Genomic DNA, 24,577 nt, shown 5'->3' with positions numbered 1-24,577 from the left:
AGATAGATAGATAGATAGATAGATAGATAGATAGATAGATAGATAGATAGATAGATAGATAGATAGATAGATAGATAGATAGATAGATAGATAGATAGATAGATAGATAGATAGATAGATAGATAGATAGATAGATAGATAGATAGATAGATAGATAGATAGATAGATAGATAGATAGATAGATAGATAGATAGATAGATAGATAGATAGATAGATAGATAGATAGATAGATAGATAGATAGATAGATAGATAGATAGATAGATAGATAGATAGATAGATAGATAGATAGATAGATAGATAGATAGATAGATAGATAGATAGATAGATAGATAGATAGATAGATAGATAGATAGATAGATAGATAGATAGATAGATAGATAGATAGATAGATAGATAGATAGATAGATAGATAGATAGATAGATAGATAGATAGATAGATAGATAGATAGATAGATAGATAGATAGATAGATAGATAGATAGATAGATAGATAGATAGATAGATAGATAGATAGATAGATAGATAGATAGATAGATAGATAGATAGATAGATAGATAGATAGATAGATAGATAGATAGATAGATAGATAGATAGATAGATAGATAGATAGATAGATAGATAGATAGATAGATAGATAGATAGATAGATAGATAGATAGATAGATAGATAGATAGATAGATAGATAGATAGATAGATAGATAGATAGATAGATAGATAGATAGATAGATAGATAGATAGATAGATAGATAGATAGATAGATAGATAGATAGATAGATAGATAGATAGATAGATAGATAGATAGATAGATAGATAGATAGATAGATAGATAGATAGATAGATAGATAGATAGATAGATAGATAGATAGATAGATAGATAGATAGATAGATAGATAGATAGATAGATAGATAGATAGATAGATAGATAGATAGATAGATAGATAGATAGATAGATAGATAGATAGATAGATAGATAGATAGATAGAGGCCCAACACCATAGTAGGAGAAACATGCCCATATCATGATGCTTGCACCACCATGCTTCACTGTCTTCACTGTGAACTGTGGCTTGAATTCAGAGTTTGGGGGTCGTTTCACAAACTGTCTGTGGACGTTGGACCCAAAAAGAACAATTTTACTCTCATCAGTCCACAAAATATTCTTCCATTTCTCTTTAGGCCAGTTGATGTGTTCTTTGGCAAATTGTAACCTCTTCTGCACGTCTTTTATTTAACAGAGGGACTTTGCGGGGGATTCTTCACACAGGTGTCTTCTAACTGTTACAGCACTTACAGGTAACTCCAGACTGTCTTTGATCATCCTGGAGCTGATCAATGGGTGAGACTTTGCTATTCTGGTTATTCTTCTATCCATTTTGATGGTTGTTTTATGTTTTCTTCCACGCGTCTCTTTTTTTTTTTTTTTGGTCCATTTTAAAGCATTGGAGATCATTGTAGATGAACAGCCTATAATTTTTTGCACCTGCGTATAAGTTTTCCCCTCTCCAATCAACTTTTTAATCAAACTACGCTGTTCTTCTGAACAATGTCTTGAACGTCCCATTTTCCTCAGGCTTTCAAAGAGAAAAGCATGTTCAACAGGTGCTGGCTTCATTCTTAAATAGGGGACACCTGATTCACACCTGCCTGTTCCACAAAATTGATGAACTCACTGACTGAATGCCACACGTATTATTGTGAACACCCCCTTTTCTTTTTCTTTTTTTTTTTTCCTAATAGCCCAATTTCATAGCCTTAAGAGTGTGCATATCATGAATGCTTGGTCTTGTTGGATTTGTGAGAATCTACTGAATCTACAGGTACCTTGTTTCCCATGTAACAATAAGAAATATACTCAAAACCTGGATTAATCTTTTTAGTCACATAGCACTACTATTATTCTGAACACTACTGTATATCACAGCTTATGGCTAGTAAAGCACTTTATTAATCACAAATTACTATTTCAGAAGGAGCACAACCTAGTACTGATATTGATGAAGGCAAATTTAAGGTTGCCTTGCAAAAAAAAAAAGAATATATGTGGGGACAGATTGTAAAATTATCATAATGTGATCATTTATCCTACACTAAACTGTAGGAGAAATGTGATGCACCAACATCAGGAAAAATAATCTTTTGTGTGGGTCTGTATTTAAAAGGTACACCATAATTTGATAAGTTAGTCTGCACTAACAATTTATTTTATCCCAGTCTGTGGTATGTGAACATGGTTTTTGCTTCTTTTTTTTTTTATAATCACCCTGATGTTAAGGCTTACCTTATTTTATCTTTTTTTTTTAATCTGTTTGAGAGCAGGAGCAATTTGTCATTCGCAGTCTTGCATTTTAAAGACAACCTGCTACCTCACCAGTAGTGGACCAAAACAGTGGCAGCTCTGCTTTGGTCCACACTTGATGATTCAATAGGGTGGGAGAGGTTAAGAACATCCCTCAACTTTTTTAAAAGTGCTCATGATTCCTAATCGTTTCACCTGATGTCCTTCGCATGCTTGGGATGTTAAAAATATTCATTTAACAAACATAAAAATTGGACCACAGCATTTTACAATACAAATATGGAATGTTTTTTTTGTGTGTTTTGACATCTGTTGCTGCGAATTCAGTCTGATCACAGACCAGAACAAACTGTACATATTTTCTCTTTATTCCATGAAAGACTTATTGTGTTACTTATTGAAAAATAAGACTTGATTATGAAAATTACATCTTTACAGCCACGAATAAGAATGAAGGTTGTTTTTGTTTGTTATTGGGAGTATTGCAGTAGTTTTAATAACTGCACATGCAGTCAGCTCTCTTAAGTACATTGTCTAGTGAATTTGACTCCTCCCATTCACTCCCCTCGGAATGGGAACTCAATTTCTGGCATGGGAGGCAGACACTCTGTCCAGTCAAATAAAGGCGGCCTTTGGCTGTCAGGGGAGTGAGACCTTTTTTTTTTTTTTTTATACTTGTTTTTTATTGGTTTTCACAAATTATAACAAAATACACAGAACAATTGGTCAGTTGTCATCAATATACATTGTCTATTTTTCCCAAAGGTCTTCGTGTTTAGCTTCTTGCAACCTTAAAATAAAAGTAAGTCTTTCCATACTGTGAATTTCTTCAACAATGTCCGTACAGTTTTTAACTGTGGGGGGTTCTTGTTTGTACCATTTGCGTGTGATGGCTTTTTTTTTTGCTGCTGCCAACAAACTTTTAAATAAGTATACATCTTTTTTCTGAATCCCTGCTCCCATTACATACCCAAAGTATAATGTCAGTATTGTTCTTGGTATACTGTACCCAAATACCTTTTCAATTTCACTACCAGCATCTTCCCAAAATTGGGACAAGTTTTGACACTGCCAGAAGATGTGTGCATGTCCCACATCCTGCTCTCCACACTTTCTCCAGCAGGATTGGTGCAAGGATATTGATGCCTTTTTTTTTTTATCTTTGGTGTAATAAAATATCTGACTAAATTTTTCCAACAGTAAATTTTCCAATTTCTTGAGCTAGTTGTAGTTACTTGAGATTTGCAAATATTATACCACATGTCATTACTTATGTCCTCCTGCAACTCCTTTACCCATTTATCTCTAATATACAGTGTTGATGTTCTCCTATTAACTATCAGTCCTTTATACAACTTTGATATGACTTTACTACATTTGTTTTTATATGCATTATTTAATATTTGTGTAATTGCATTCATTTCACATGGGAGGTTTGGCTTTACTTCTTTTAAATAATAGTCCCGTACCTGAAGGTACATATAGAAATCTCGAGATGCTAAATCAAATTCTTTCTGTAGTGTTTGAAACCTTTCAATTTGGCCTTTTTTTAAGAAATTTATTTAGAATGTTTAATCATTTAATTGCCCATTCCTTGAATTTAGAATTCATACTGCCTGGTTTAAAGTTTAAGTCAAAAAGCTATCCAGCTAAATACTTTAATTTCTTCCTCTATTTTACGTCTCTTTACTAATTTAAACCAAACCTCCAAGGTGAATCTAGTAATAGACTCCAACTTATTTTCTCTTTCCTTAAACATTTTCTTATTTGCTATCATAGCTTGTACATGGTCTACATTGCCCATTTCTATTTGTTTCCACTTTGACTTTGTAGTTTGAATCACACCAGACCATGATATGTTTGAGCTGTGCTGCATAGAAATATTCTTCTAAATTGGGCAGTGCCAATCCACCCTCATCTTTAGGAATTTGAAGTGTTGAGAATTTAATTCTAGGTTTGGCCCCATTCCAAATGAATCTAGAGATTTTTCTGTCCCACTCTACGAATTGATTGCTTGGTACTGGCACTGGCAGAGATTGAAATAAATATAAAATTCTAGGCAGCACATTCATCTTGATCGTTTCAATTCTAGATTGTAAATCTAGCAAATGAATGTTCCATCTCACCATGTCTTGGTATATTTGTGTATTTAAAGATCTATAGTTAATTTCATACAACTTGGTAAGGTTGTTGGTAATTTGAATTCCCAAGTATTTGATTGACTTTTTATTCCACTTGAATTTATATTTCATAGATGGAGAGGGGCTATAATTAATGGGGAGCACTTGAGTTTTATCAATATTCAACTTATAACCTGAGAGGTGACCATAATAGCTTAATAAATCCATTAGCTTAGGTAAACATTTGTCTGGTTGTTTTAAATATATTAACATGTCATCTGCAAACAATCCAATTTTGTTTTCTATATCTCTAATTTTTATTCCTTCTATTTCTTGCTCTTGTCTAATTGCCTGAGCCAAGGGCTCAATATAAATGGCAAACAGGGTTGGAGACAGGCAGCAACCCTGCCTCGCTGATCTTTCTAATCTAATCCAATTTGTGAGGATACCATTTATCTTAATTCTTGCTTTTGGGTTTTGATATAATGTTTTAACACAGTTGATTGCTTGTGAGTTAAGCCCAAACCTTTCTAAACAGAGATAGAGGAATCGCCAACTAACAGAATCGAAGGCCTTTTCCGCATCCAAACTTAAAAGGACAGCACTTTCGTTTGTTTTTTGTATTTCTTCTATTATATGTAGTGTCCTTCTGACATTGTCTTGAGTTTGGCGCCCTCTAATGAAGCCTGATTGATCTTCATCTATAATTTCTGAAATGAATGATTGGAATCTATTTGAGATTATTGATGTGTATATCTTATAATCACAGTTCAAAATTGAAATTGGTCTAAAACTTTCGCAATGCTCCCTGTCTTTACGTAACCTCCTTATGAATGACAGTAATTACAGCCTCTTTCCATGATGGTGGCAGTGTACCATTCTTCAGAGTTTGATTAAAGGATGCAAGTAACATTGGATATAGCTCTTTCTTAAAAATCCTATACCATTCAATGGGATATCCATCTGTTCCTGGAGTTTTGTTTGAGTTCATTCTTTTTATTGAATATTCTAGTTCTTTCTCTGTAATCTGTGCACATAATATTGAGTTTTGTTCTCCTATATTTGGGAGGTCTAATGTATTTAAAAATGTTTTAATTGTTTCATCTTCTGCTGATTCAGGTTGAGAGTACAGGTTTGAATAATAGTCTTCAAATGCCTTTTCAATTTCCTCTGGTTTATACATTAATGTTTTGTGTACAGGGTCTCTGATTTTATTTATAGTATTTAGTTGTTGTTTGTTTCTTAATCGCCTGGCAAGAGATTTAGTTAATTTAGGGCCTCCTTCATAGTATGTTTGCTTTAAAAATCTAATTTTCTTTTCTACTTCTTCTGATAATATTTTATCTATTTTCATCCTTGCTTCTTTAACCTTTTTCAGGGACTCCAGATCCTTGTTTTTCTTATGTAATTGTTCTGATATTTCCAATTCTTCTGTAACCATCTGGAATTCCTGAATTCTTTTTTTTTGTTGTTGTTGTTGTATAAGGAGTAAGAAATTAGTTTGCCTCTTATTACTGCCTTCATAGCATCCCACACCATTGTGGGATCTGTCTCTCCATTATCATTTTCTTTTTGATAGGCATTTATTTGATTTTTTATATCCTGCACTAATTGCTGGTTGTTTAGCAAACCAATATTTAACCTCCAGTTTGTAACCTTAGGTTTCCTATTGAGATCCAGTGTTAATTTCAAGGAACAGTGATCTGATAGATCAGCTGTCCCTATCTGACATTCTACAACCCGAAACCGATCTTCTATGTTCATAAAAAAGTAATCTATTCTTGTGTGAGCTGAGTGTGGAGCAGAATAAAATGTATAATCCCTCTCTAAAGGGTGACATTCTCTCCAAACATCCATCACTCCCAATTCAGTTAGTGTTACATTAATGTATCTAGACAAATGTGTTTTACTTTTCTTTTTGAAAAAAAAAATGAGGTGGGCTTCATAGATAATTGGCAAAGCTTCTGGGGAAAACCTGGTCTTGTTAGGAGAGACGGCATCCATCCCACTTTGGATGGAGCAGCTCTCATTTCTAGAAATCTGGCTAATTTTCTTAAATCCTCCAAACCGTGACTATCCAGGGTTGGGACCAGGAAGCAGAGTTGTAGTCTTACACACCTCTCTGCAGCTTCACTCCCCCTGCCATCCCCTCATTACCCCATCCCCGTAGAGACGGTGCCTGCTCCCAGACTACCAATAACCAGCAAAAATCTATTTAAGCATAAAAATTCAAAAAGAAAAAATAATATAGCACCTTCAACTGCACCACAGACTAAAACAGTTAAATGTGGTCTATTAAACATTAGGTCTCTCTCTTCTAAGACCCTGTTGGTAAATGATATAATAATTGATCAACATATTGATTTATTCTGCCTAACAGAAACCTGGTTACAGCAGGATGAATATGTTAGTTTAAATGAGTCAACACCCCCGAGTCACACTGTCAGAATGCTCGTAGCACGGGCCGGGGCGGTGGATTAGCAGCAATCTTCCATTCCAGCTTATTAATTAATCAAAAACCCAGACAGAGCTTTAATTCATTTGAAAGCTTGTCTCTTAGTCTTGTCCATCCAAATTGGAAGTCCCAAAAACCAGTTTTATTTGTTATTATCTATCGTCCACCTGGTCGTTACTGTGAGTTTCTCTGTGAATTTTCAGACCTTTTGTCTGACTTAGTGCTTAGCTCAGATAAGATAATTATAGTGGGCGATTTTAACATCCACACAGATGCTGAGAATGACAGCCTCAACACTGCATTTAATCTATTATTAGACTCTATTGGCTTTGCTCAAAAAGTAAATGAGTCCACCCACCACTTTAATCATATCTTAGATCTTGTTCTGACTTATGGTATGGAAATAGAAGACTTAACAGTATTCCCTGAAAACTCCCTTCTGTCTGATCATTTTTTAATAACATTTACATTTACTCTGATGGACTACCCAGCAGTAGGGAATAAGTTTCATTACACTAGAAGTCTTTCAGAAAGCGCTGTAACTAGGTTTAAGGATATGATTCCTTCTTTATGTTCTCTAATGCCATATAACAACACAGTGCAGAATAGCTACCTAAACTCTGTAAGGGAGATAGAGTATCTCGTCAATAGTTTTACATCCTCATTGAAGACAGCTTTGGATGCTGTAGCTCCTCTGAAAAAGAGAGCTTTAAATCAGAAGTGTCTGACTCCATGGTATAACTCTCAAACTCGTAGCTTAAAGCAGATAACCCGTAAGTTGGAGAGGAAATGGCGTCTCACTAATTTAGAAGATCTTCACTTAGCCTGGAAAAAGAGTCTGTTGCTCTATAAAAAAGCCCTCCGTAAAGCTAGGACATCTTTCTACTCATCACTAATTGAAGAAAATAAGAACAACCCCAGGTTTCTTTTCAGCACTGTAGCCAGGCTGACAAAGAGTCAGAGCTCTATTGAGCTGAGTATTCCATTAACTTTAACTAGTAATGAGTTCATGACTTTCTTTGCTAACAAAATTTTAACTATTAGAGAAAAAATTACTCATAACCATCCCAAAGACGTATCGTTATCTTTGGCTGCTTTCAGTGATGCCGGTATTTGGTTAGACTCTTTCTCTCCGATTGTTCTGAGTTATTTTCATTAGTTACTTCATCCAAACCATCAACATGTTTATTAGACCCCATTCCTACCAGGCTGCTCAAGGAAGCCCTACCATTATTTAATGCTTCGATCTTAAATATGATCAATCTATCTTTGTTAGTTGGCTATGTACCACAGGCTTTTAAGGTGGCAGTAATTAAACCATTACTTAAAAAGCCATCACTTGACCCAGCTATCTTAGCTAATTATAGGCCAATCTCCAACCTTCCTTTTCTCTCAAAAATTCTTGAAAGGGTAGTTGTAAAACAGCTAACTGATCATCTGCAGAGGAATGGTCTATTTGAAGAGTTTCAGTCAGGTTTTAGAATTCATCATAGTACAGAAACAGCATTAGTGAAGGTTACAAATGATCTTCTTATGGCCTCGGACAGTGGACTCATCTCTGTGCTTGTTCTGTTAGACCGCAGTGCTGCTTTTGATACTGTTGACCATAAAATTTTATTACAGAGATTAGAGCATGCCATAGGTATTAAAGGCACTGCGCTGCGGTGGTTTGAATCATATTTGTCTAATAGATTACAATTTGTTCATGTAAATGGGGAATCTTCTTCACAGACTAAAGTTAATTATGGAGTTCCACAAGGTTCTGTGCTAGGACCAATTTTATTCACTTTATATATGCTTCCCTTAGGCAGTATTATTAGACGGTATTGCTTAAATTTTCATTGTTACGCAGATGATACCCAGCTTTATCTATCCATGAAGCCAGACGACACACACCAATTAGCTAAACTGCAGGATTGTCTTACAGACATAAAGACATGGATGACCTCTAATTTCCTGCTTTTAAACTCAGATAAAACTGAAGTTATTGTACTTGGCCCCACAAATCTTAGAAACATGGTGTCTAACCAGATCCTTACTCTGGATGGCATTACCCTGACCTCTAGTAATACTGTGAGAAATCTTGGAGTCATTTTTGATCAGGATATGTCATTCAAAGCGCATATTAAACAAATATGTAGGACTGCTTTTTTGCATTTACGCAATATCTCTAAAATCAGAAAGGTCTTGTCTCAGAGTGATGCTGAAAAACTAATTCATGCATTTATTTCCTCTAGGCTGGACTATTGTAATTCATTATTATCAGGTTGTCCTAAAAGTTCCCTAAAAAGCCTTCAGTTAATTCAAAATGCTGCAGCTAGAGTGCTGACGGGGACTAGAAGGAGAGAGCATATCTCACCCATATTGGCCTCTCTTCATTGGCTTCCTGTTAATTCTAGAATAGAATTTAAAATTCTTCTTCTTACTTATAAGGTTTTGAATAATCAGGTCCCATCTTATCTTAGGGACCTCGTAGTACCATATCACCCCAATAGAGCGCTTCGCTCTCAGACTGCAGGCTTACTTGTAGTTCCTAGGGTTTGTAAGAGTAGAATGGGAGGCAGAGCCTTCAGCTTTCAGGCTCCTCTCCTGTGGAACCAGCTCCCAATTCAGATCAGGGAGACAGACACCCTCTCTACTTTTAAGATTAGGCTTAAAACTTTCCTTTTTGCTAAAGCTTATAGTTAGGGCTGGATCAGGTGACCCTGAACCATCCCTTAGTTATGCTGCTATAGACGTAGACTGCTGGGGGGTTCCCATGATGCACTGTTTCTTTCTCTTTTTGCTCTGTATGCACCACTCTGCATTTAATCATTAGTGATCGATCTCTGCTCCCCTCCACAGCATGTCTTTTTCCTGGTTCTCTCCCTCAGCCCCAACCAGTCCCAGCAGAAGACTGCCCCTCCCTGAGCCTGGTTCTGCTGGAGGTTTCTTCCTGTTAAAAGGGAGTTTTTCCTTCCCACTGTAGCCAAGTGCTTGCTCACAGGGGGTCGTTTTGACCGTTGGGGTTTTACATCATTATTGTATGGCCTTGCCTTACAATATAAAGCGCCTTGGGGCAACTGTTTGTTGTGATTTGGCGCTATATAAAAAAAAAATTGATTGATTGATTGATTTAGTACTATTAGAGTCGAGAAAAGGATTTAGGACTACGTTCCAGTCTCCTGCACAGATTAGAATTCCTTCCGTTTCTTGTGTAATATTATCAAAGACAGATTTATAAAAAGATTTATCCGATTCTGGTGGGGCATAAATATTTAATAATGTGACCATTTGATCTTCCAATTTTCCCCTGATCAGAATGTATCTTCCATCTTTATCTTTAATTTCCTTTAAACCCTCAAATTTTACATGATTAGAAATTAGGATCGCTACCCCTCTTTTTCTTCCTCCTTTAAATGAACTATAGAATGTATTTTTAAAACCCATATTTTGTAATTTTTGGTGCTCCTTGTCTGTCAAGTGAGTTTCCTGTAAGTAAATTATCTCAGCTTTTTCTTTTTTTAAGCTTTGCCCCTTTTTATTGTATTATTTAAACCGTTCACATTTAGTGACATGAACCTTACAGTATCAAGATGCATTATTACTAAGATAATAACTCTGAAGACAGTCTGACCATAACAACACAATGAACTGTAGAACACAATGAAAAATGAAAAGGATCTATCCGATATCCTGTGGAACCACTAATTGGTCCCAAAGTCCTGTTGGTAGGAGAGGGGTAAAGCCTCCTGAAAAAGAAGGGCCCCGCAGTAGATATAGGTGTTGACTCGAAGAGTCGTCCTTCCAATCTACTCAAGTCCAACATAACTTGTATTTTGCTTCTTGCCCCGGGAGGCAGATTATTGGGTTTTCACTCACTAGCTTCTTTTTTCCGATAAATAAGAGGGGTGTTAATATGAAGAAACGTAAAATAATTCGAATTTCAATATATATTATCTAAATGTCTCTGTGCAACTTTGTTTTTCACCCCTTTGCTCACTCAGTGAGAAAGTAATAAGAATAAGGAAAAAAAAATCTGTTATTTATAATCAGTTACCTCCCTTTAATTACTTTTCCGCCTTATTTCCGAAACTCTTGTAGTCTCTCCCTCGCTCTTTGGCCCGCACTGCTCGGTGTATCAGACGCTGTAGAGGTGCGCGTCCAGGGAAAAGCCTGTTGAATGCATCTCTCCATCACGTCTTCCTTCTGCTCCGCGCTTCTGGTCGTCACCTCGAGCCCTCTTCTCCGCATCTCCCCCGCTGCCTCTCCCGGACTGCCGTGTCTTGGGACCGTCGTGCCAGTGGATTTTGATGTTGGTCAATGGTGTCTGGAACTTAACTCCATTTTCCTTTAGTACCTTCTTTATCCCTCCATAAGCTTTGCGCTTTTGCACCACATCGTAGGCATAGTCATGGTCAAAAAATATTGGCTTTCCATTTATTTTAACACGTTTCTGCCAAGCTTTCTTGAGGACCAGTTCTTTTGTGTCAAATTGAAGGAAGTTTAAGATAATGGACCTGGGCGTTGCTCCATGGTCGGGTCTCCCAGCCCCAGTCCGGTGCGCACGTTGTATCATGAGTCTTGTCTCTGCGGGGAGATCCAGCTCTCTCTGCAACAGGTCCTCCACGAAGCGTATAACCGAGTCCCCTTCGGAAAGTTCCGGAACTCTGAAAATGCACACATTATTTCTGCGGCTCCTTCCTTCTAAATTTGTCAGTTTAGCTTTCAATATTTTCTGCTCTTTAAGAACCATAAGCAGAGCATCTTTCGCTTCCATGTTCCAATCTTCCACTTCACTTATGCGCATTTGTGCTTCGTTTAATGTCTCCCGTTGATCTTGCAGCTCTGTATTAGTGTCGTCAATTCTCTTGTTTATGTCCATCTTAAATGTTTCAAACTCCCTCTTGAAGTCAGCCTTAACTTCATCTCTGAGAGTCAAAAATCCGTCTTTTATTTCTTTTCGTAGTTACACAATTTGCATGGTCAGTCCAGGTATCCCCTCTCGTGGCTCCGAGGTGTTAGCCGTTAGCACGCTAGCTTCGGAAGGGATTGGATTTTCTTCCATTTCGGCGTTTTCTTGAGTTTTGCTTCGGGTGTTTCGAGTCTTTCGCTTCTCACCTTTGTCACCCCCAATCATCACACTCTTTGATGTATGTATTCGGGCTTCTTAGTTGTTTTGTGGGGTATAATTACTTCTCCTGGCAAGACCTCTGATTTAAGCTGCCATTCCCTCGCTGTCCAACCGGAAGTCTCAGTGAGACCTATTGACTACAGTATGCACAGTAACTCCTGCTGACCTCCGTTACACACACATTGGCTAAATCTGATTTGAGGTGAGTCAAGTTCCCCGTCTGATTTGCTGGTTTCTCCCTCTTTTGTAAATCGCGGCGTAATGCATGTCACTGCGGCTGTGTTCACATTACTGGCTGAACTGACCCCCATTTTTTTTTTTTATCTGAAAAGTTGAATTTCATTTACATTAAAATAATATTTTGTTTCATTTTGATCCCACTCTGTGGGCGTCTGCAAACGTGTTATGGTTACTGCAAAGATTTTTTTTTTTTTTTTTAATTAAGCCGATCTGACTGGACCTGACAAACACTTCCTTTGCTCATGGTGATTGTGAAAGCAGCCCTTTGCACATGCAGCAGGCGTTCAGTTTTCCACTGCTCATATGAATGTTGAGCACAAACTTCAGCTTAATTTATTTTTCATTTATATAGCGCCAAATCACAACAGAGTTGCCTCAAGGTGCTTCACACAAGTAAGGTCTAACCTTACTAACCCCCAGAGCAACAGTGGTAAGGAAAAACTCCCGGTGAGGAAGAAACCTCAAGCAGACCAGACTCAAAGGGGTGACCCTCTGCTTAGGCCATGCTACAGACATATTTTACAGTACAATTCTCAAAACTAATATACAGGAAAAGCTGTTGGTGTGGGTCTCCAGCACAATTTCCACACCCATCTCTGGATGGAGCTGCACCTTTAAACAGCGAAAAAACAGAATCAAGCAGCAGAAAGACAAGAAATACACTACAATTTATCAGCCTTAAACAACAAGAAAAACAGGAAATACTAAGGTGATCGCCAGCCACTAGCCCAAAGCTTCACTAAAAGACCCAGAATTTAGGTAACGTTGAGGCCGTGGCACGCTCCATTTCCTAATAAAATGAATTAAAAGAGTGAAAAGTGTAGAACTATACTATGCCAGTATGCTAATCATACGAAAGGGAAAATAAGTGCATCTTAAGTCTGGACTTGAAAGCCTCCACAGAATCTGACTTTTATTGGCGCAGGGAGATCATTCCACAGAACGGGCACAATAAGAGAAAGCTCTATGACCCACTTCACGTCCTCAACTTGCTTCTGGTTCAGCATATTTTTCCTTCAGGTGTCTATTCAGCACTGTATACTTCTCAAAGCTATGGTGACAGCAGCTGTCTTACACTGATGAAACGTATAACAAAACGTGGCCTAAATAAGGGGGATCAGATTCATTACTGAGATCCTTATCATTGCAGTATGATGTACTGCATTACATAAAGTCCTAAATGATAAACGCACCTTTCAGACAATACTTACCTTCCTATCCAGGTTGGGCTTGTTAATACCAGAAGAATACTGACACAGTTTCAGCCCTAATATAATTTGAGCAGCAGTGTTACAGACCTGAGCAGCAGGATTCTGCTTGATAATGTAAAAGTAAACACACTAACAATCAGACCATCTTAAATCCATTTCTTTTTTTATATGCATACACTGCATATGTATATCTGCATAAGAAAACATGTTGAGGTTACCTCTGTTTATTTGCTTTTTTGTTGTCCAACTCATCATTGACATTTTATGTGACCCTTTTTCCCCTCATGTAGTACAGGGCTTCTCTGTTCCGATCCCAGAGGATAATGCTCTGCGTATTTTCCCATCTCTCCCTGTTCTACACAGTGCGTACACTCTCAACCTGACCTGCCTGATGCATAACTAATAATCTGACTCAGACTTGTTGAACCGGTGGAGGGTTGACAGACATCAGCTCGTGTTCAAAACTGAGTACACCTGACATAGTTGATCGTACGTAGGGGGAGATGGGAAATATGTGGAGGATCAGTATTGACAATACTCTATTTAGTGACAGATAAATATTCAGTGCTCGAACAATCAAGTGTCCTTGTGTCAGTGTTCTCATATGTTATGTGTGATTTCTTCACCTATTCTATCTTTATTAATTTATATAACGGCTGAGTGGATCCTTGTCATTTGATTGGTGCTTTGTCTGTCACGTGACATGGATTATTCGTCCCATTTGTGTTGCATTTCATTTAGAGTGCAAATTTGGTTCCATATGTTTGGTACCATTTCACTCTACACACAGACACACATGTACACACACAAAACAAATCCACTGCACTGTAAGCTGTCTGACGTGATTTTTTTTTTTTGCTGCACTGAGGAAATAGTATCTTTTTTTTTCTTTCTTTTTTGATGTACACACACACACAAGCACCTTCCCACATGTGTGAGCGTGCGCACGCTCACACAAGCCGGGCGGCGCTTAGCTTAAAAAAAACATGGCGGAGTTTGTTTTGCTGACGGATGGTGATTTGATGCACGGCATGGTGGACTTCATCATCAGAATTATTTTTGGACTCCTGTTTAAAGGTCGTGTTGGATTGTTGATGTCAAAGTATCAGTGATGCACCAAAGATGGATTAATTTCTGACTTTTTTTTTGCTGCACTGAGGAGGTACCAAAATGTAAGTCCCTTTTCTGTTTTTTGTAAATTAATATAATATAAAATGATGAGGATCTATTTTAGCCGTTATATGAAACAAATGTTTTTACATTCTTGCAATGGATTGGATATTTAATTAGGTGAAAGCTGGAACAAACCAATCAACTCTGCTTTGCCTTTGAATGGTATTTTCCAGCTTTCACCACATAAAAGATTCATACTGTTGAACTCAAACAATCATTATTTGTAGACTATTGGGTTTTAATAGTGCATTGTGCCCTTAAACCAAATTCCTTAAAAGTGGTATATCCTCTCAAGGCTGTGAATTTTACTTCACCTTTGTACTGTTGAATATCCTGGTGCAATAAATATTCATGAAACCAAATGTATCATATTAACCTTCATCTTTACTCATTTAACTCAGATATTTGTGTAAATACTGTTTCATCTGTGTGGCTCTTTGTAAGTTGAAAAGCAAATCAAAGTTGGCATCACAAATTGTGAACTGTCCTGTTCTTCACAGTCATTGTGGGGAAAGGTCATGGGAATTCCTCAAGAGGGATTTTGAAAGGAAAGTGCAAAGCATAACCTCAAGAGATCAATTTTTTGGACACAAAGTGGAAAATGAAAGTATCCAATGAGCAAGTGCTAGCAAAAGTATTTATGTTACTTGCATTTTTTGAGTGAATATGATCCATATATTTGTCAACAGCTCAGAGGCCATCACAAAATTTTAAGGGAATGTTGAGCCTAGGCTGACACCAATGTCAGCTGCTATATCTTCTGCTATATGGACCTTTAAACTTGTCACGGTGTACTAATTAGCTGAACCTCTGTTAGCATGTTTTTCACTAATACTCTTCTCACAAAGAATTACAATACCTCTTTTGAATACAGTATATGTTGCATAATTTCTGTATTATGAAATAGTTAAAGTCATTATGAACGATGGATGTTGCAGCTGAAGAAGACTGTCTGCTGTCACTTGATCCTGACCGGGCCTTCACGGTGTCTGGTGGGAGTTTTGTTGTGTTAGTGATTGCTCATGATGGCCCGCTGCCACTCTTTGCTTTGTTTATTGCCAGGAATATATGATTCAGTGAGATGCTGACACACAACTGCCAAAATGCACCAGTGTATCCTCACAATGTGACATGTCAAGAGAGTGGACAGTTTTTGAACATTTAAAAGAAAACAAAAAACAACAGTGGCGAGGGTCCACTTGCCCGTGAAGACTTAACACGGTGTGGTGCTAGACGTCAGTATTACTCAACAGGGCTCTCAGTCTACAGTTAGGTGTGCATCGCATGAAAAAAGTGAAGGTGGAAACGCCTTTACTCATAATTACCATTAAAAAAAAAAGGCATAACTTTTACTTTTTATCTGGTAATTATGATTTTCCAAGACATAACTAAGAGAATTTTTTTTTAATTACAGTATGAGATTAAAACCTTTGACTTGGTGGCAATAATTACAACTTTTAAAGTTGAAATGGTGATTTAGTGGCTATAATTACAACTTTTAAAGTTAATATTTTGACTTAGTGAATGCAATTAAACTTTGAAAGTTGAAATTTTGATTTAGTGGCTATAATTACAACTTGACTTAGTGAATGTATTTAAAATTTGAAAATTAAAATTTTGATTAAGTGGATATCACTACAACTTTGAAAATTGATATCTTTGACTCAGTGAATGTAATTAAACTTTTAAAGTTGAAATGGTGATTTATTGGCTATAATTACAACTTTGAAAGTTCATATATTGACTTAGTGAATGTAATTTGAAAATTAAAATTTTGAATTAGTGTCTATAATTACAATTTTGAAAGTTGATATTCTGATTCTACACCAGTTCTATAATTGTAAGCCTTCTTTCAGTGAGGAAAAGTGTTACAAAATTTGATTGTGTTGCTATTTTATACTTAACTTTATTTATGGTCACCTTAAACCACACCTTGGAGCACCAAAAACAAATTTCATTGTAATCATATGATGACAGTGTTTTATAGTGGATATCTTTGGGGTTTTATACATTTTAATTTCTTCATGCTCATTCAAAAAGATGGGGGGGGGGTGTCTCTATATTAAAATTTATAAAATAATTCCCCTTGAAACTCAAAAACGGGTCTCCCGAACATGATATAAACTACATAAAAATATTAAAGCCAAAATCATGTGGTGCATAAGTACGAGGGTAGGATGAAAAGTTCTAAGGCTCACTATAATGCAGTTAATGCATCCTTCATGGGGAGCCTTAGAACTTTTCAGCCTACCCTCATATAGTACTCATATACATATACTCATATATCATGACTTTCACAGTCAGTTTTCTTTAAACAAGCGGGGGATGTCATGTTTTCCCTTCAGTATTATAGGCCTGGCAGACCAAAAATATTTGTTTATAGCAGCAATGAAAAATACTGCCAGACCCATTAATCTGGATGTCAATAATCATTTCAGTGCACCCAGAGCACTTATCCAAATACGTGTTATTTTTATACTGATTTAACAATGCAGGTTTTTTTTGTTTGATCTTACAGGTGGTCATCTGACAGCAGCATGTGGTAAACACTTCCGCTTTTGTTCCAATCAGTGCAATGAGAGCTTTCAACTGGTGTCAGGCATCAGAATCTGACATCTATGCCACAGATTTTGACTTAAATCGACATAAAAAAAAAAAGTTGGACCTTACTCTCCACCGCCGATTATATTTTTGCTCACCACCCATTATTTTTTTTTCTTGAAATGCTCTCACCATCCTCCAAATAAACTAGTCCCATTAAAACTCAGTAACTCCTGTTTCACACCAGAATCAACACTGCTAAACCAGTGTCATTAAAAAAAATCTGATTCTTAACGTGATGGATTGTGGGACATCAAGTCTGCCACCAGTGCATGAATGATGGTTACTAACTGGTGGCCCGTGGCTGGCACAGTTTGCTTTTGTGTGGACATGCTTTAGGTTGTCTGGTCTTAAACTTTGAAGAAAGAAAAGTGGGATCTGTCAGTGATGATTGGTGGGATTCTGACAATAAATATGCACACTAAATTTTCTTTATACACAAACATACTGTTTGCACCCATGCACTATGCATCCATAGTGGTGTGGTTAGTGAAGCTTAAACTGAGTGATCCTTGACTCTGGGTATTTTTTAAAATTAAACTACTTTTGCATTGCTGTGTGAAAAGCAGGGGTTTTTTATTTGTTTGTTTTTTAAACTACCAGATGAGTACCACCAAGCCTGAAAAAAATTGTAGGGAAAATAAACATTTTGAAATCATTGAAGATGTTCTATGTATACTGTGTCTGAAGCGGAAATACAGATACGGGCTCCCATCACCCGTAAGTCCCAGATATGAGTCTTGACCCATCTATACTTGTATATCTGTGCCCTGGAAACGGAGTTCTCCTCTCCCTTTTGTTTTTTCTCCATGACTACCACTTGCTCACCTTTCTGGTACTGCAGCCAGAGCTGCTGCTGGGCTTTCTTGCTGGGGAAGTAGATGCTGCAGCTGAGTTCAGATCCATACAGCGCCTCAGACACGTAGTGGCTGCCGTACTGCTGGAGGAAGGCCAGCAACTCCTCCCTCGGGCTCTCTGCCGACAGCGTCTTCAACACTTTGGAAAAGCCTATTGGGTTAGATGGGAGGTGGGAGAATAGCGATTTTGTTCTCAACAGGGTGGGAAAGATGGATTATATTCAACGTAAGCCAAAACCCAGGTACATCTTGAAAACCAGCACACCAAATTTCTCCTGAAAATAAAAAACAAACACCAATTACAGATGGCAAGCTCTCATAACCTTCAGCAATTAACTGGATTATGTGCCATGCACTAGGCGACACATGAAAGCAGAGTTTGTCCCATTATTTTGTTACCACTTAAAAAAACAAAACAAAACAAAACACTGAAACAGCTAGTTTGTCTGAAACTGGTTCACTGTCACTTGTAATTAACTGCCACAACAATGAAAGTTGCTTGGTGCCATTTATGTAATGGCAACATACTAAGCATTTAGAAATCATATTCTTAATACAAAGTCATAAGACTCCCTATATATATATATATATATATATATATATATATATATATACACGAGGGCTGTCAATAAAGTAACGGTCCTTTTTATTTTTTCAAAAACTATATGGATTTCATTCATATGTTTTTACGTCAGACATGCTTGAACCCTCGTGCGCATGCGTGAGTTTTTCCACGCCTGTCGGTGACGTCATTCGCCTGTGAGCACTCCTTGTGGGAGGAGTCGTCCAGCCCCTCGTCGGAATTCCTTTGTCTGAGAAGTTGCTGAGAGACTGGCGCGTTGTTTGATCAAAATTTTTTCTAAACCTGTGAGACACATCGAAGTGGACACGGTTCGAAAAATTAAGCTGGTTTTCAGTGAAAATTTTAACGGCTGATGAGAGATTTTGAGGTGATTCTGTCGCTTTAAGGACTTCCCACGGTGCGAGACGTCGCTCAGCGCTCTCAGCTGCCGTCGTCAGCCTGTTCAAGCTGAAAACCTCCACATTTCAGGCTCTATTGATCCAGGACGTCGTGAGAGAACAGAGAAGTTTCAGAAGAAGTCGGTTTCAGCATTTTAACCGGACATTCCACTGTTGAAGGAGATTTTTTTTAATGAAAGACGTGCGTGTTCAAGCATGTCTGACGTAAAAACATATGAATGAAATCCATATAGTTTTTGAAAAAAATAAAAAGGACCGTTACTTTATTGACAGCCCTCGTATATATACACACAGTGAGGAAAATAAGTATTTGAACACCCTGCGATTTTGCAAGTTCACCCACTTAGAAATCATGGAGGGGTCTGAAATTTTCATGTTAGGTGCATGTCCACTGTGAGAGACACAATCTTAAAAAAAAAAAAAAACGGAAATCACATTGTATGATTTTTTAATAATTTATTTGTATGTTACTGCTGCAAATAAGTATTTGGACACCTACCAACCAACAAGAATTCTGGCTCTCACAGACCTGTTAATTTTTCTTTAAGAAGCCCTCTTATTCTGCACTCTTTACCTGTATTAACTGCACCTGTTTGAACTTGTTACCTGAATAAAAGACACCTGTTCACACACTCAATCAATCACACTCCAATCTGTCCACCATAGCCAAGACCAAAGAGCTGTCTAACGACACCAGGGGCAAAACTGTAGACCTGCACAAGGCTGGGATGGACTACAGGACAACAGGCAAGCAGCTTGGTAGAAGACAACAACTGTTATGATTATTTATTAGAAAGTGGAAGAAACACAAGATGACTGTCAATCTCCCTCGGGCTGGGATTCCATGCAGGATCTCACTTTGTGGGGTAAGGATGATTCTGAGAAAGCTCAGAACTACACAGGAGGACCTGGTCAATGACCTGAAGAGAGCTGGGACCACAATCACAAAGATTACATTAGTAACACATGATGCTGTCATGGTTTAAAATCCTGCAGGGCAGCAAGGTCTCCCTGCTCAAACCAGCACATGTCCAGGCCCATTTGAAGTTCACCAGTGACCATCTGGATGATCCAGGGGAGGCATGGGAGAAGGTCATGTGGTCAGATGAGCCCAGAATAGAGCTTTTTGGAATCAACTCCACTTACCATGTTTAGAGAATGAGAACAACCCCGAGAAAACCATCCCAACCGTGAAGCATGGGGCTGGAAACATCATACTCTGGGGGTGCTCTTCTGCAAAGGGGACAGGACGACTGCACCGTATTGAAGGGAGGATGGATGGGGTCATCTATTGCGAGATTTTGGCAAACAACCTCCTTCCCTCAGTAAGAGCATTGAAGATGGGTCATGGCTGGGTCTTCCAGTACGACAATGACCCAAACACACAGCCAGGGCAACTAACGAGGGGCTTTGTAAGAAGCATTTCAAGGTCCTGGAGTGGTCTGGCCAGTCTCCAGACCTGAACTTAATAGAAAATCTTTGGAGGAAGCTGAAACTCCAAACCTGAAACATCTAGAGAACATCTGTATGGAGGAGTGGACCAAAATCCCTGCTGCAGTGTGTGCAACACTGGTGAAAAACTACAGGAAACGTTTGACCTCTGTAATTGCAAACAAAGGCCAAAATATTAACATTGATTTTCACAGGTGTTCAAATACTTATTTGCAGCAGTAACATACAAATAAATTATTAAAAAAATCATACATTGTGATTACCGGATTTTTTTTTTTTTTAGATTATGTCTCTGACAGTGGACATGCACCTAAGATGAAAATTTCAGACCCCTCCATGATTTCTAAGTGGGCGAACTTGCAAAATCGCAGGGTGTTCAAATACTTATTTTCCTTATGTTAATAAGGAAAATATGTTAATCTTAATACTTATGTCAAAAAAGCCAGACGGAATTTTTCCTTATCACTGTGCTTAGCACCTGCCTACCTGCAGATAAAGTGATCGAGCTGAGTTTGACTTTGTACAGGTTGCTGCGTACTCTCCACTGTTGCACCATGGGATAGCCCACAGCCTCGCTGAACTGTGCGTCTCCTGCAGAGGACGGGGGCCGAAGAAGAAAAGAGAAAATGAAGACAGAGAAATGAAAAGTAACGCATCAAATTTAAAACCAATTACAGAAGCCAGATTCATAAAAAGCAGCTGGATGGGGGGTGGAAAAGTAGTGGATAAATGAAATTCATCATTTCTTTTGGACACATTATTCCAGGGCCATTGTTATCCATTATTGCCTTAACATTATTTTCACAGCCCATATCCCAGCTGCTTTTGGATCAATGACAGATATGTGGTGCAGCTCTGACATCTATTGAATTATTGACAGAAATGGGGAGCAATCTCGCCTTTCTCTGCAATTCAATTACAAAACTTTTATGCCAGTTTAGAACAACTTAAGCCATAAAAAGTGAGGTGCAAAGGGGGTAGAAAAATAATAAAGTGTTTATGGAAGGCTCTGTGCAGTGGCTGCTGTTTTTGAAATGTGTCATTTTGTGTGCACGTGTGGAGAAAGAAGAATACCATAATAAATATCGGGCCAGTGTTGCCTGAACACTAACTTGACTAATGAGTGATTAGAGGGCAAAGGTGGAGGTGTAGGTTTCATGCCACATGTCCTTTATGTGACTGTGAGAGAACGGTTAAGAAATGACTTAGTGACTTAGCTCAGATAAGATAATTATAGTGGGCGATTTTAACATCCACACAGATGCTGAGAATGACAGTCTCAACACTGCATTTAATCTATTGTTAGACACGATTGGCTTTGCTCAAAATGTAAATGAGTCCACCCACCACTTTAATTATACCTTAGATCTTGTTCTGACTTATGGTATGGAAATTGAAGACTTAACAGTATTCCCTGAAAACCCCCTTCTGTCTGATCATTTCTTAACATTTACATTTACTCTGATGGACTACCCAGCAGTGGGGAATAAGTTTCATTACAGTAGAAGTCTTTCAGAAAGCGCTATAACTAGGTTTAAGGATATGATTCCTTCTTTATGTTCTCCAATGCCATATACCAACACAGGGCAGAGTAGCTACCTAAACTCTGTGAGTGAGATAGATTATCTCGTCAATAGTTTTATATCCTCATTGAGGACAACTTTGGATGCTGTAGCTCCTCTGAAAAAGAGAGCCTTAAATCAGATATTTTAACTTCCTTGTCCTCAAACGTGTGGTTAGTGTCTTTCACCTCCACCTTAAAGACACTAACCACACGTTTGAGGACAAAGAAGTTAAAATATTGGCCAGAGAGAAGAAATGGTTTGAGAGAGGGGTCAAGGAGGCATTCTTTGTGAAACGTTTGAAACCCAGCCTTAACCGGGGAGGGGGTCTGAGACACACTTTATCCCCTGTTTACAATGGGGTACTCAGATCAAAGGAGTTTCAGTCGTTTGTTCATGGTAATGAGTCATTCACGTCATCAAGGGAGCCATCAGAAAGGCATCCATCCCATCATTAGAGGGACAGCTGTCCTGCCATTAGGTGTGCTAACTACAGCACAATAGTTCCTAATTAGAGCTATTGTTTAGTCACTAGCCTATAGCAGTCTGCCTCTCAGTAGGAGGGTCTGTTTAGGTTTAAAACTCCAGCTTTTGTTGGCTTCTGTTTTATTCTTCTCTACAAGAGTCAGACAGAAGTCAGACTTCCAGAGCAAGAATTTTAGCTGAGGAAGCTTCTGCGATTTGAAGCGAAACGTCCTCGCGTCAAGCAACCCAGTCCAGTCGAACATTCAAGCTTCTCTACGATAGATATACGAGGGCTGTCAATAAAGTTACGGTCCATTTTATTTTTTTCAAAAACTATATGGATTTCATTCATATGTTTTTACGTCAGACATGCTTGAACCCTCGTGCGCATGCGTGAGTTTTTCCACGCCTGTCGGTGACGTCATTCGCCTGTGAGCACTCCTTGTGGGAGGAGTCATCCAGCCCCTCGTCGGAATTCCTTTGTCTGAGAAGTTGCTGAGAGACTGGCGCGTTGTTTGATCAAAATTTTTTCTAAACCTGTGAGACACATCGAAGTGGACACGGTTCGAAAAATTAAGCTGGTTTTCAGTGAAAATTTTAACGGCTGATGAGAGATTTTGAGGTGATTCTGTCGCTTTAAGGACTTTTCACGGTGCGAGACGTCGCGCAGCGCTCTCAGACGGCGTCATCAGCCTGTTCAAGCTGAAAACCTCCACAATTCAGGCTCTATTGATCCAGGACGTCGTGAGAGAACAGAGAAGTTTCAGAAGAAGTCAGTTTCAGCATTTTATCCGGATATTCCACTGTTAAAGGAGATTTTTTTAATGAAAGACGGGACGCAGCCGCCGCGACGCTCCGCCACAGGAAAAACACCTCTGTTGAAAGCCTTAAGGACAAGTTGGAACATGTCCTGCCTGTTAAACAGTTTCTCATATACTCACTCCACTGAAAGCCATCAAAAGCCGCCTGGATTTTACAAATGGTTATCAACACGGAGGTGTTTTTCCTGTGCCGCGCACCGCGTCGGCTGCGTCCCGACGCGCGGATCCGTCCGCACGTCTTTCATTAAAAAAATCTCCTTTAACAGTGGAATATCCGGATAAAATGCTGAAACCGACTTCTTCTGAAACTTCTCTGTTCTCTCACGACGTCCTGGATCAATAAAGCCTGAAATGTGGAGGTTTTCAGCTTGAACAGGCTGATGACGCCGCCTGAGAGCGCTGCACGACGTCTCGCACCGTGAAAAGTCCTTAAAGCGACAGAATCACCTCAAAATCTCTCATCAGCTGTTAAAATTTTCACTGAAAACCAGCTTAATTTTTCGAACCGTGTCCACTTCGATGTGTCTCACAGGTTTAGAAAAAATTTTGATCAAACAAAGCGCCAGTCTCTCAGCAACTTCTCAGACAAAGGAATTCCGACGAGGGGCTGGACGACTCCTCCCACAAGGAGTGCTCACAGGCGAATGACGTCACCGACAGGCGTGGAAAAACTCACGCATGCGCACGAGGGTTCAAGCATGTCTGACGTAAAAACATATGAATGAAATCCATATAGTTTTTGAAAAAAATAAAAAGGACCGTTACTTTATTGACAGCCCTCGTATATCTATCTATATCTATATAGATAGATATATATCTATATATGTGTGTGTTACTCATTACAGCTCTTGTTACAGAAGGTCAAATGCCCTGCTCTTCCCCCAGAAGGATCTATGGCCTTGGTGAACAAATTTGGCTCCCCCCTTCTCATCTATCTACCCTCCCACCCAGCCTGCTGTTGCCTAGCAACGTCAGACTTTACGCACACATGGACAGAAACTGACAGAAACTTAACTCATCTGCACACGACGCATGTCTCCCTCCTTCCATCCCTATTAACCCCCCCCACTTGTGTCTCTCCACTCCCCTCACCCTGGCTTCCTCCCTGACACTTCAAAGGCAGCACAGTTTTTACTGCTGCAGCCTTCAACTCCGCAAGCTGGGCGGCGCGGGCCCCTACTGCTGCAGCCTTCACCCATTTTGCCTCATTTCAGATGACGGACTGCTTCA

General features: G+C 38.6%; 1 protein-coding gene across 1 annotated transcript in view; it reads right to left on the bottom strand.

Moving 5' to 3' along the window:
• LOC117530103 (astrotactin-2) overlaps positions 1-24,577 on the bottom strand; it is a 362,187-nt gene that overhangs the window by 132,355 nt on the left and 205,255 nt on the right. Inside the window, exons 10-11 of the mRNA XM_034193043.1 lie at positions 20,986-21,090; positions 18,038-18,217 (exon numbers count right to left, since the gene is read on the bottom strand). Coding sequence (XP_034048934.1) covers positions 18,038-18,217; positions 20,986-21,090 — 285 coding nt within the window. The remainder of the gene's footprint in view (positions 1-18,037; positions 18,218-20,985; positions 21,091-24,577) is intronic.

Source organism: Thalassophryne amazonica, chromosome 17 (genome assembly GCF_902500255.1).
Source record: "Thalassophryne amazonica chromosome 17, fThaAma1.1, whole genome shotgun sequence".
Classification (NCBI taxonomy): Eukaryota; Metazoa; Chordata; class Actinopteri; order Batrachoidiformes; family Batrachoididae; genus Thalassophryne; species Thalassophryne amazonica.
Note: the sequence above shows the minus strand (reverse complement) of the source record. Positions and strands in the feature narration are given on the sequence as shown.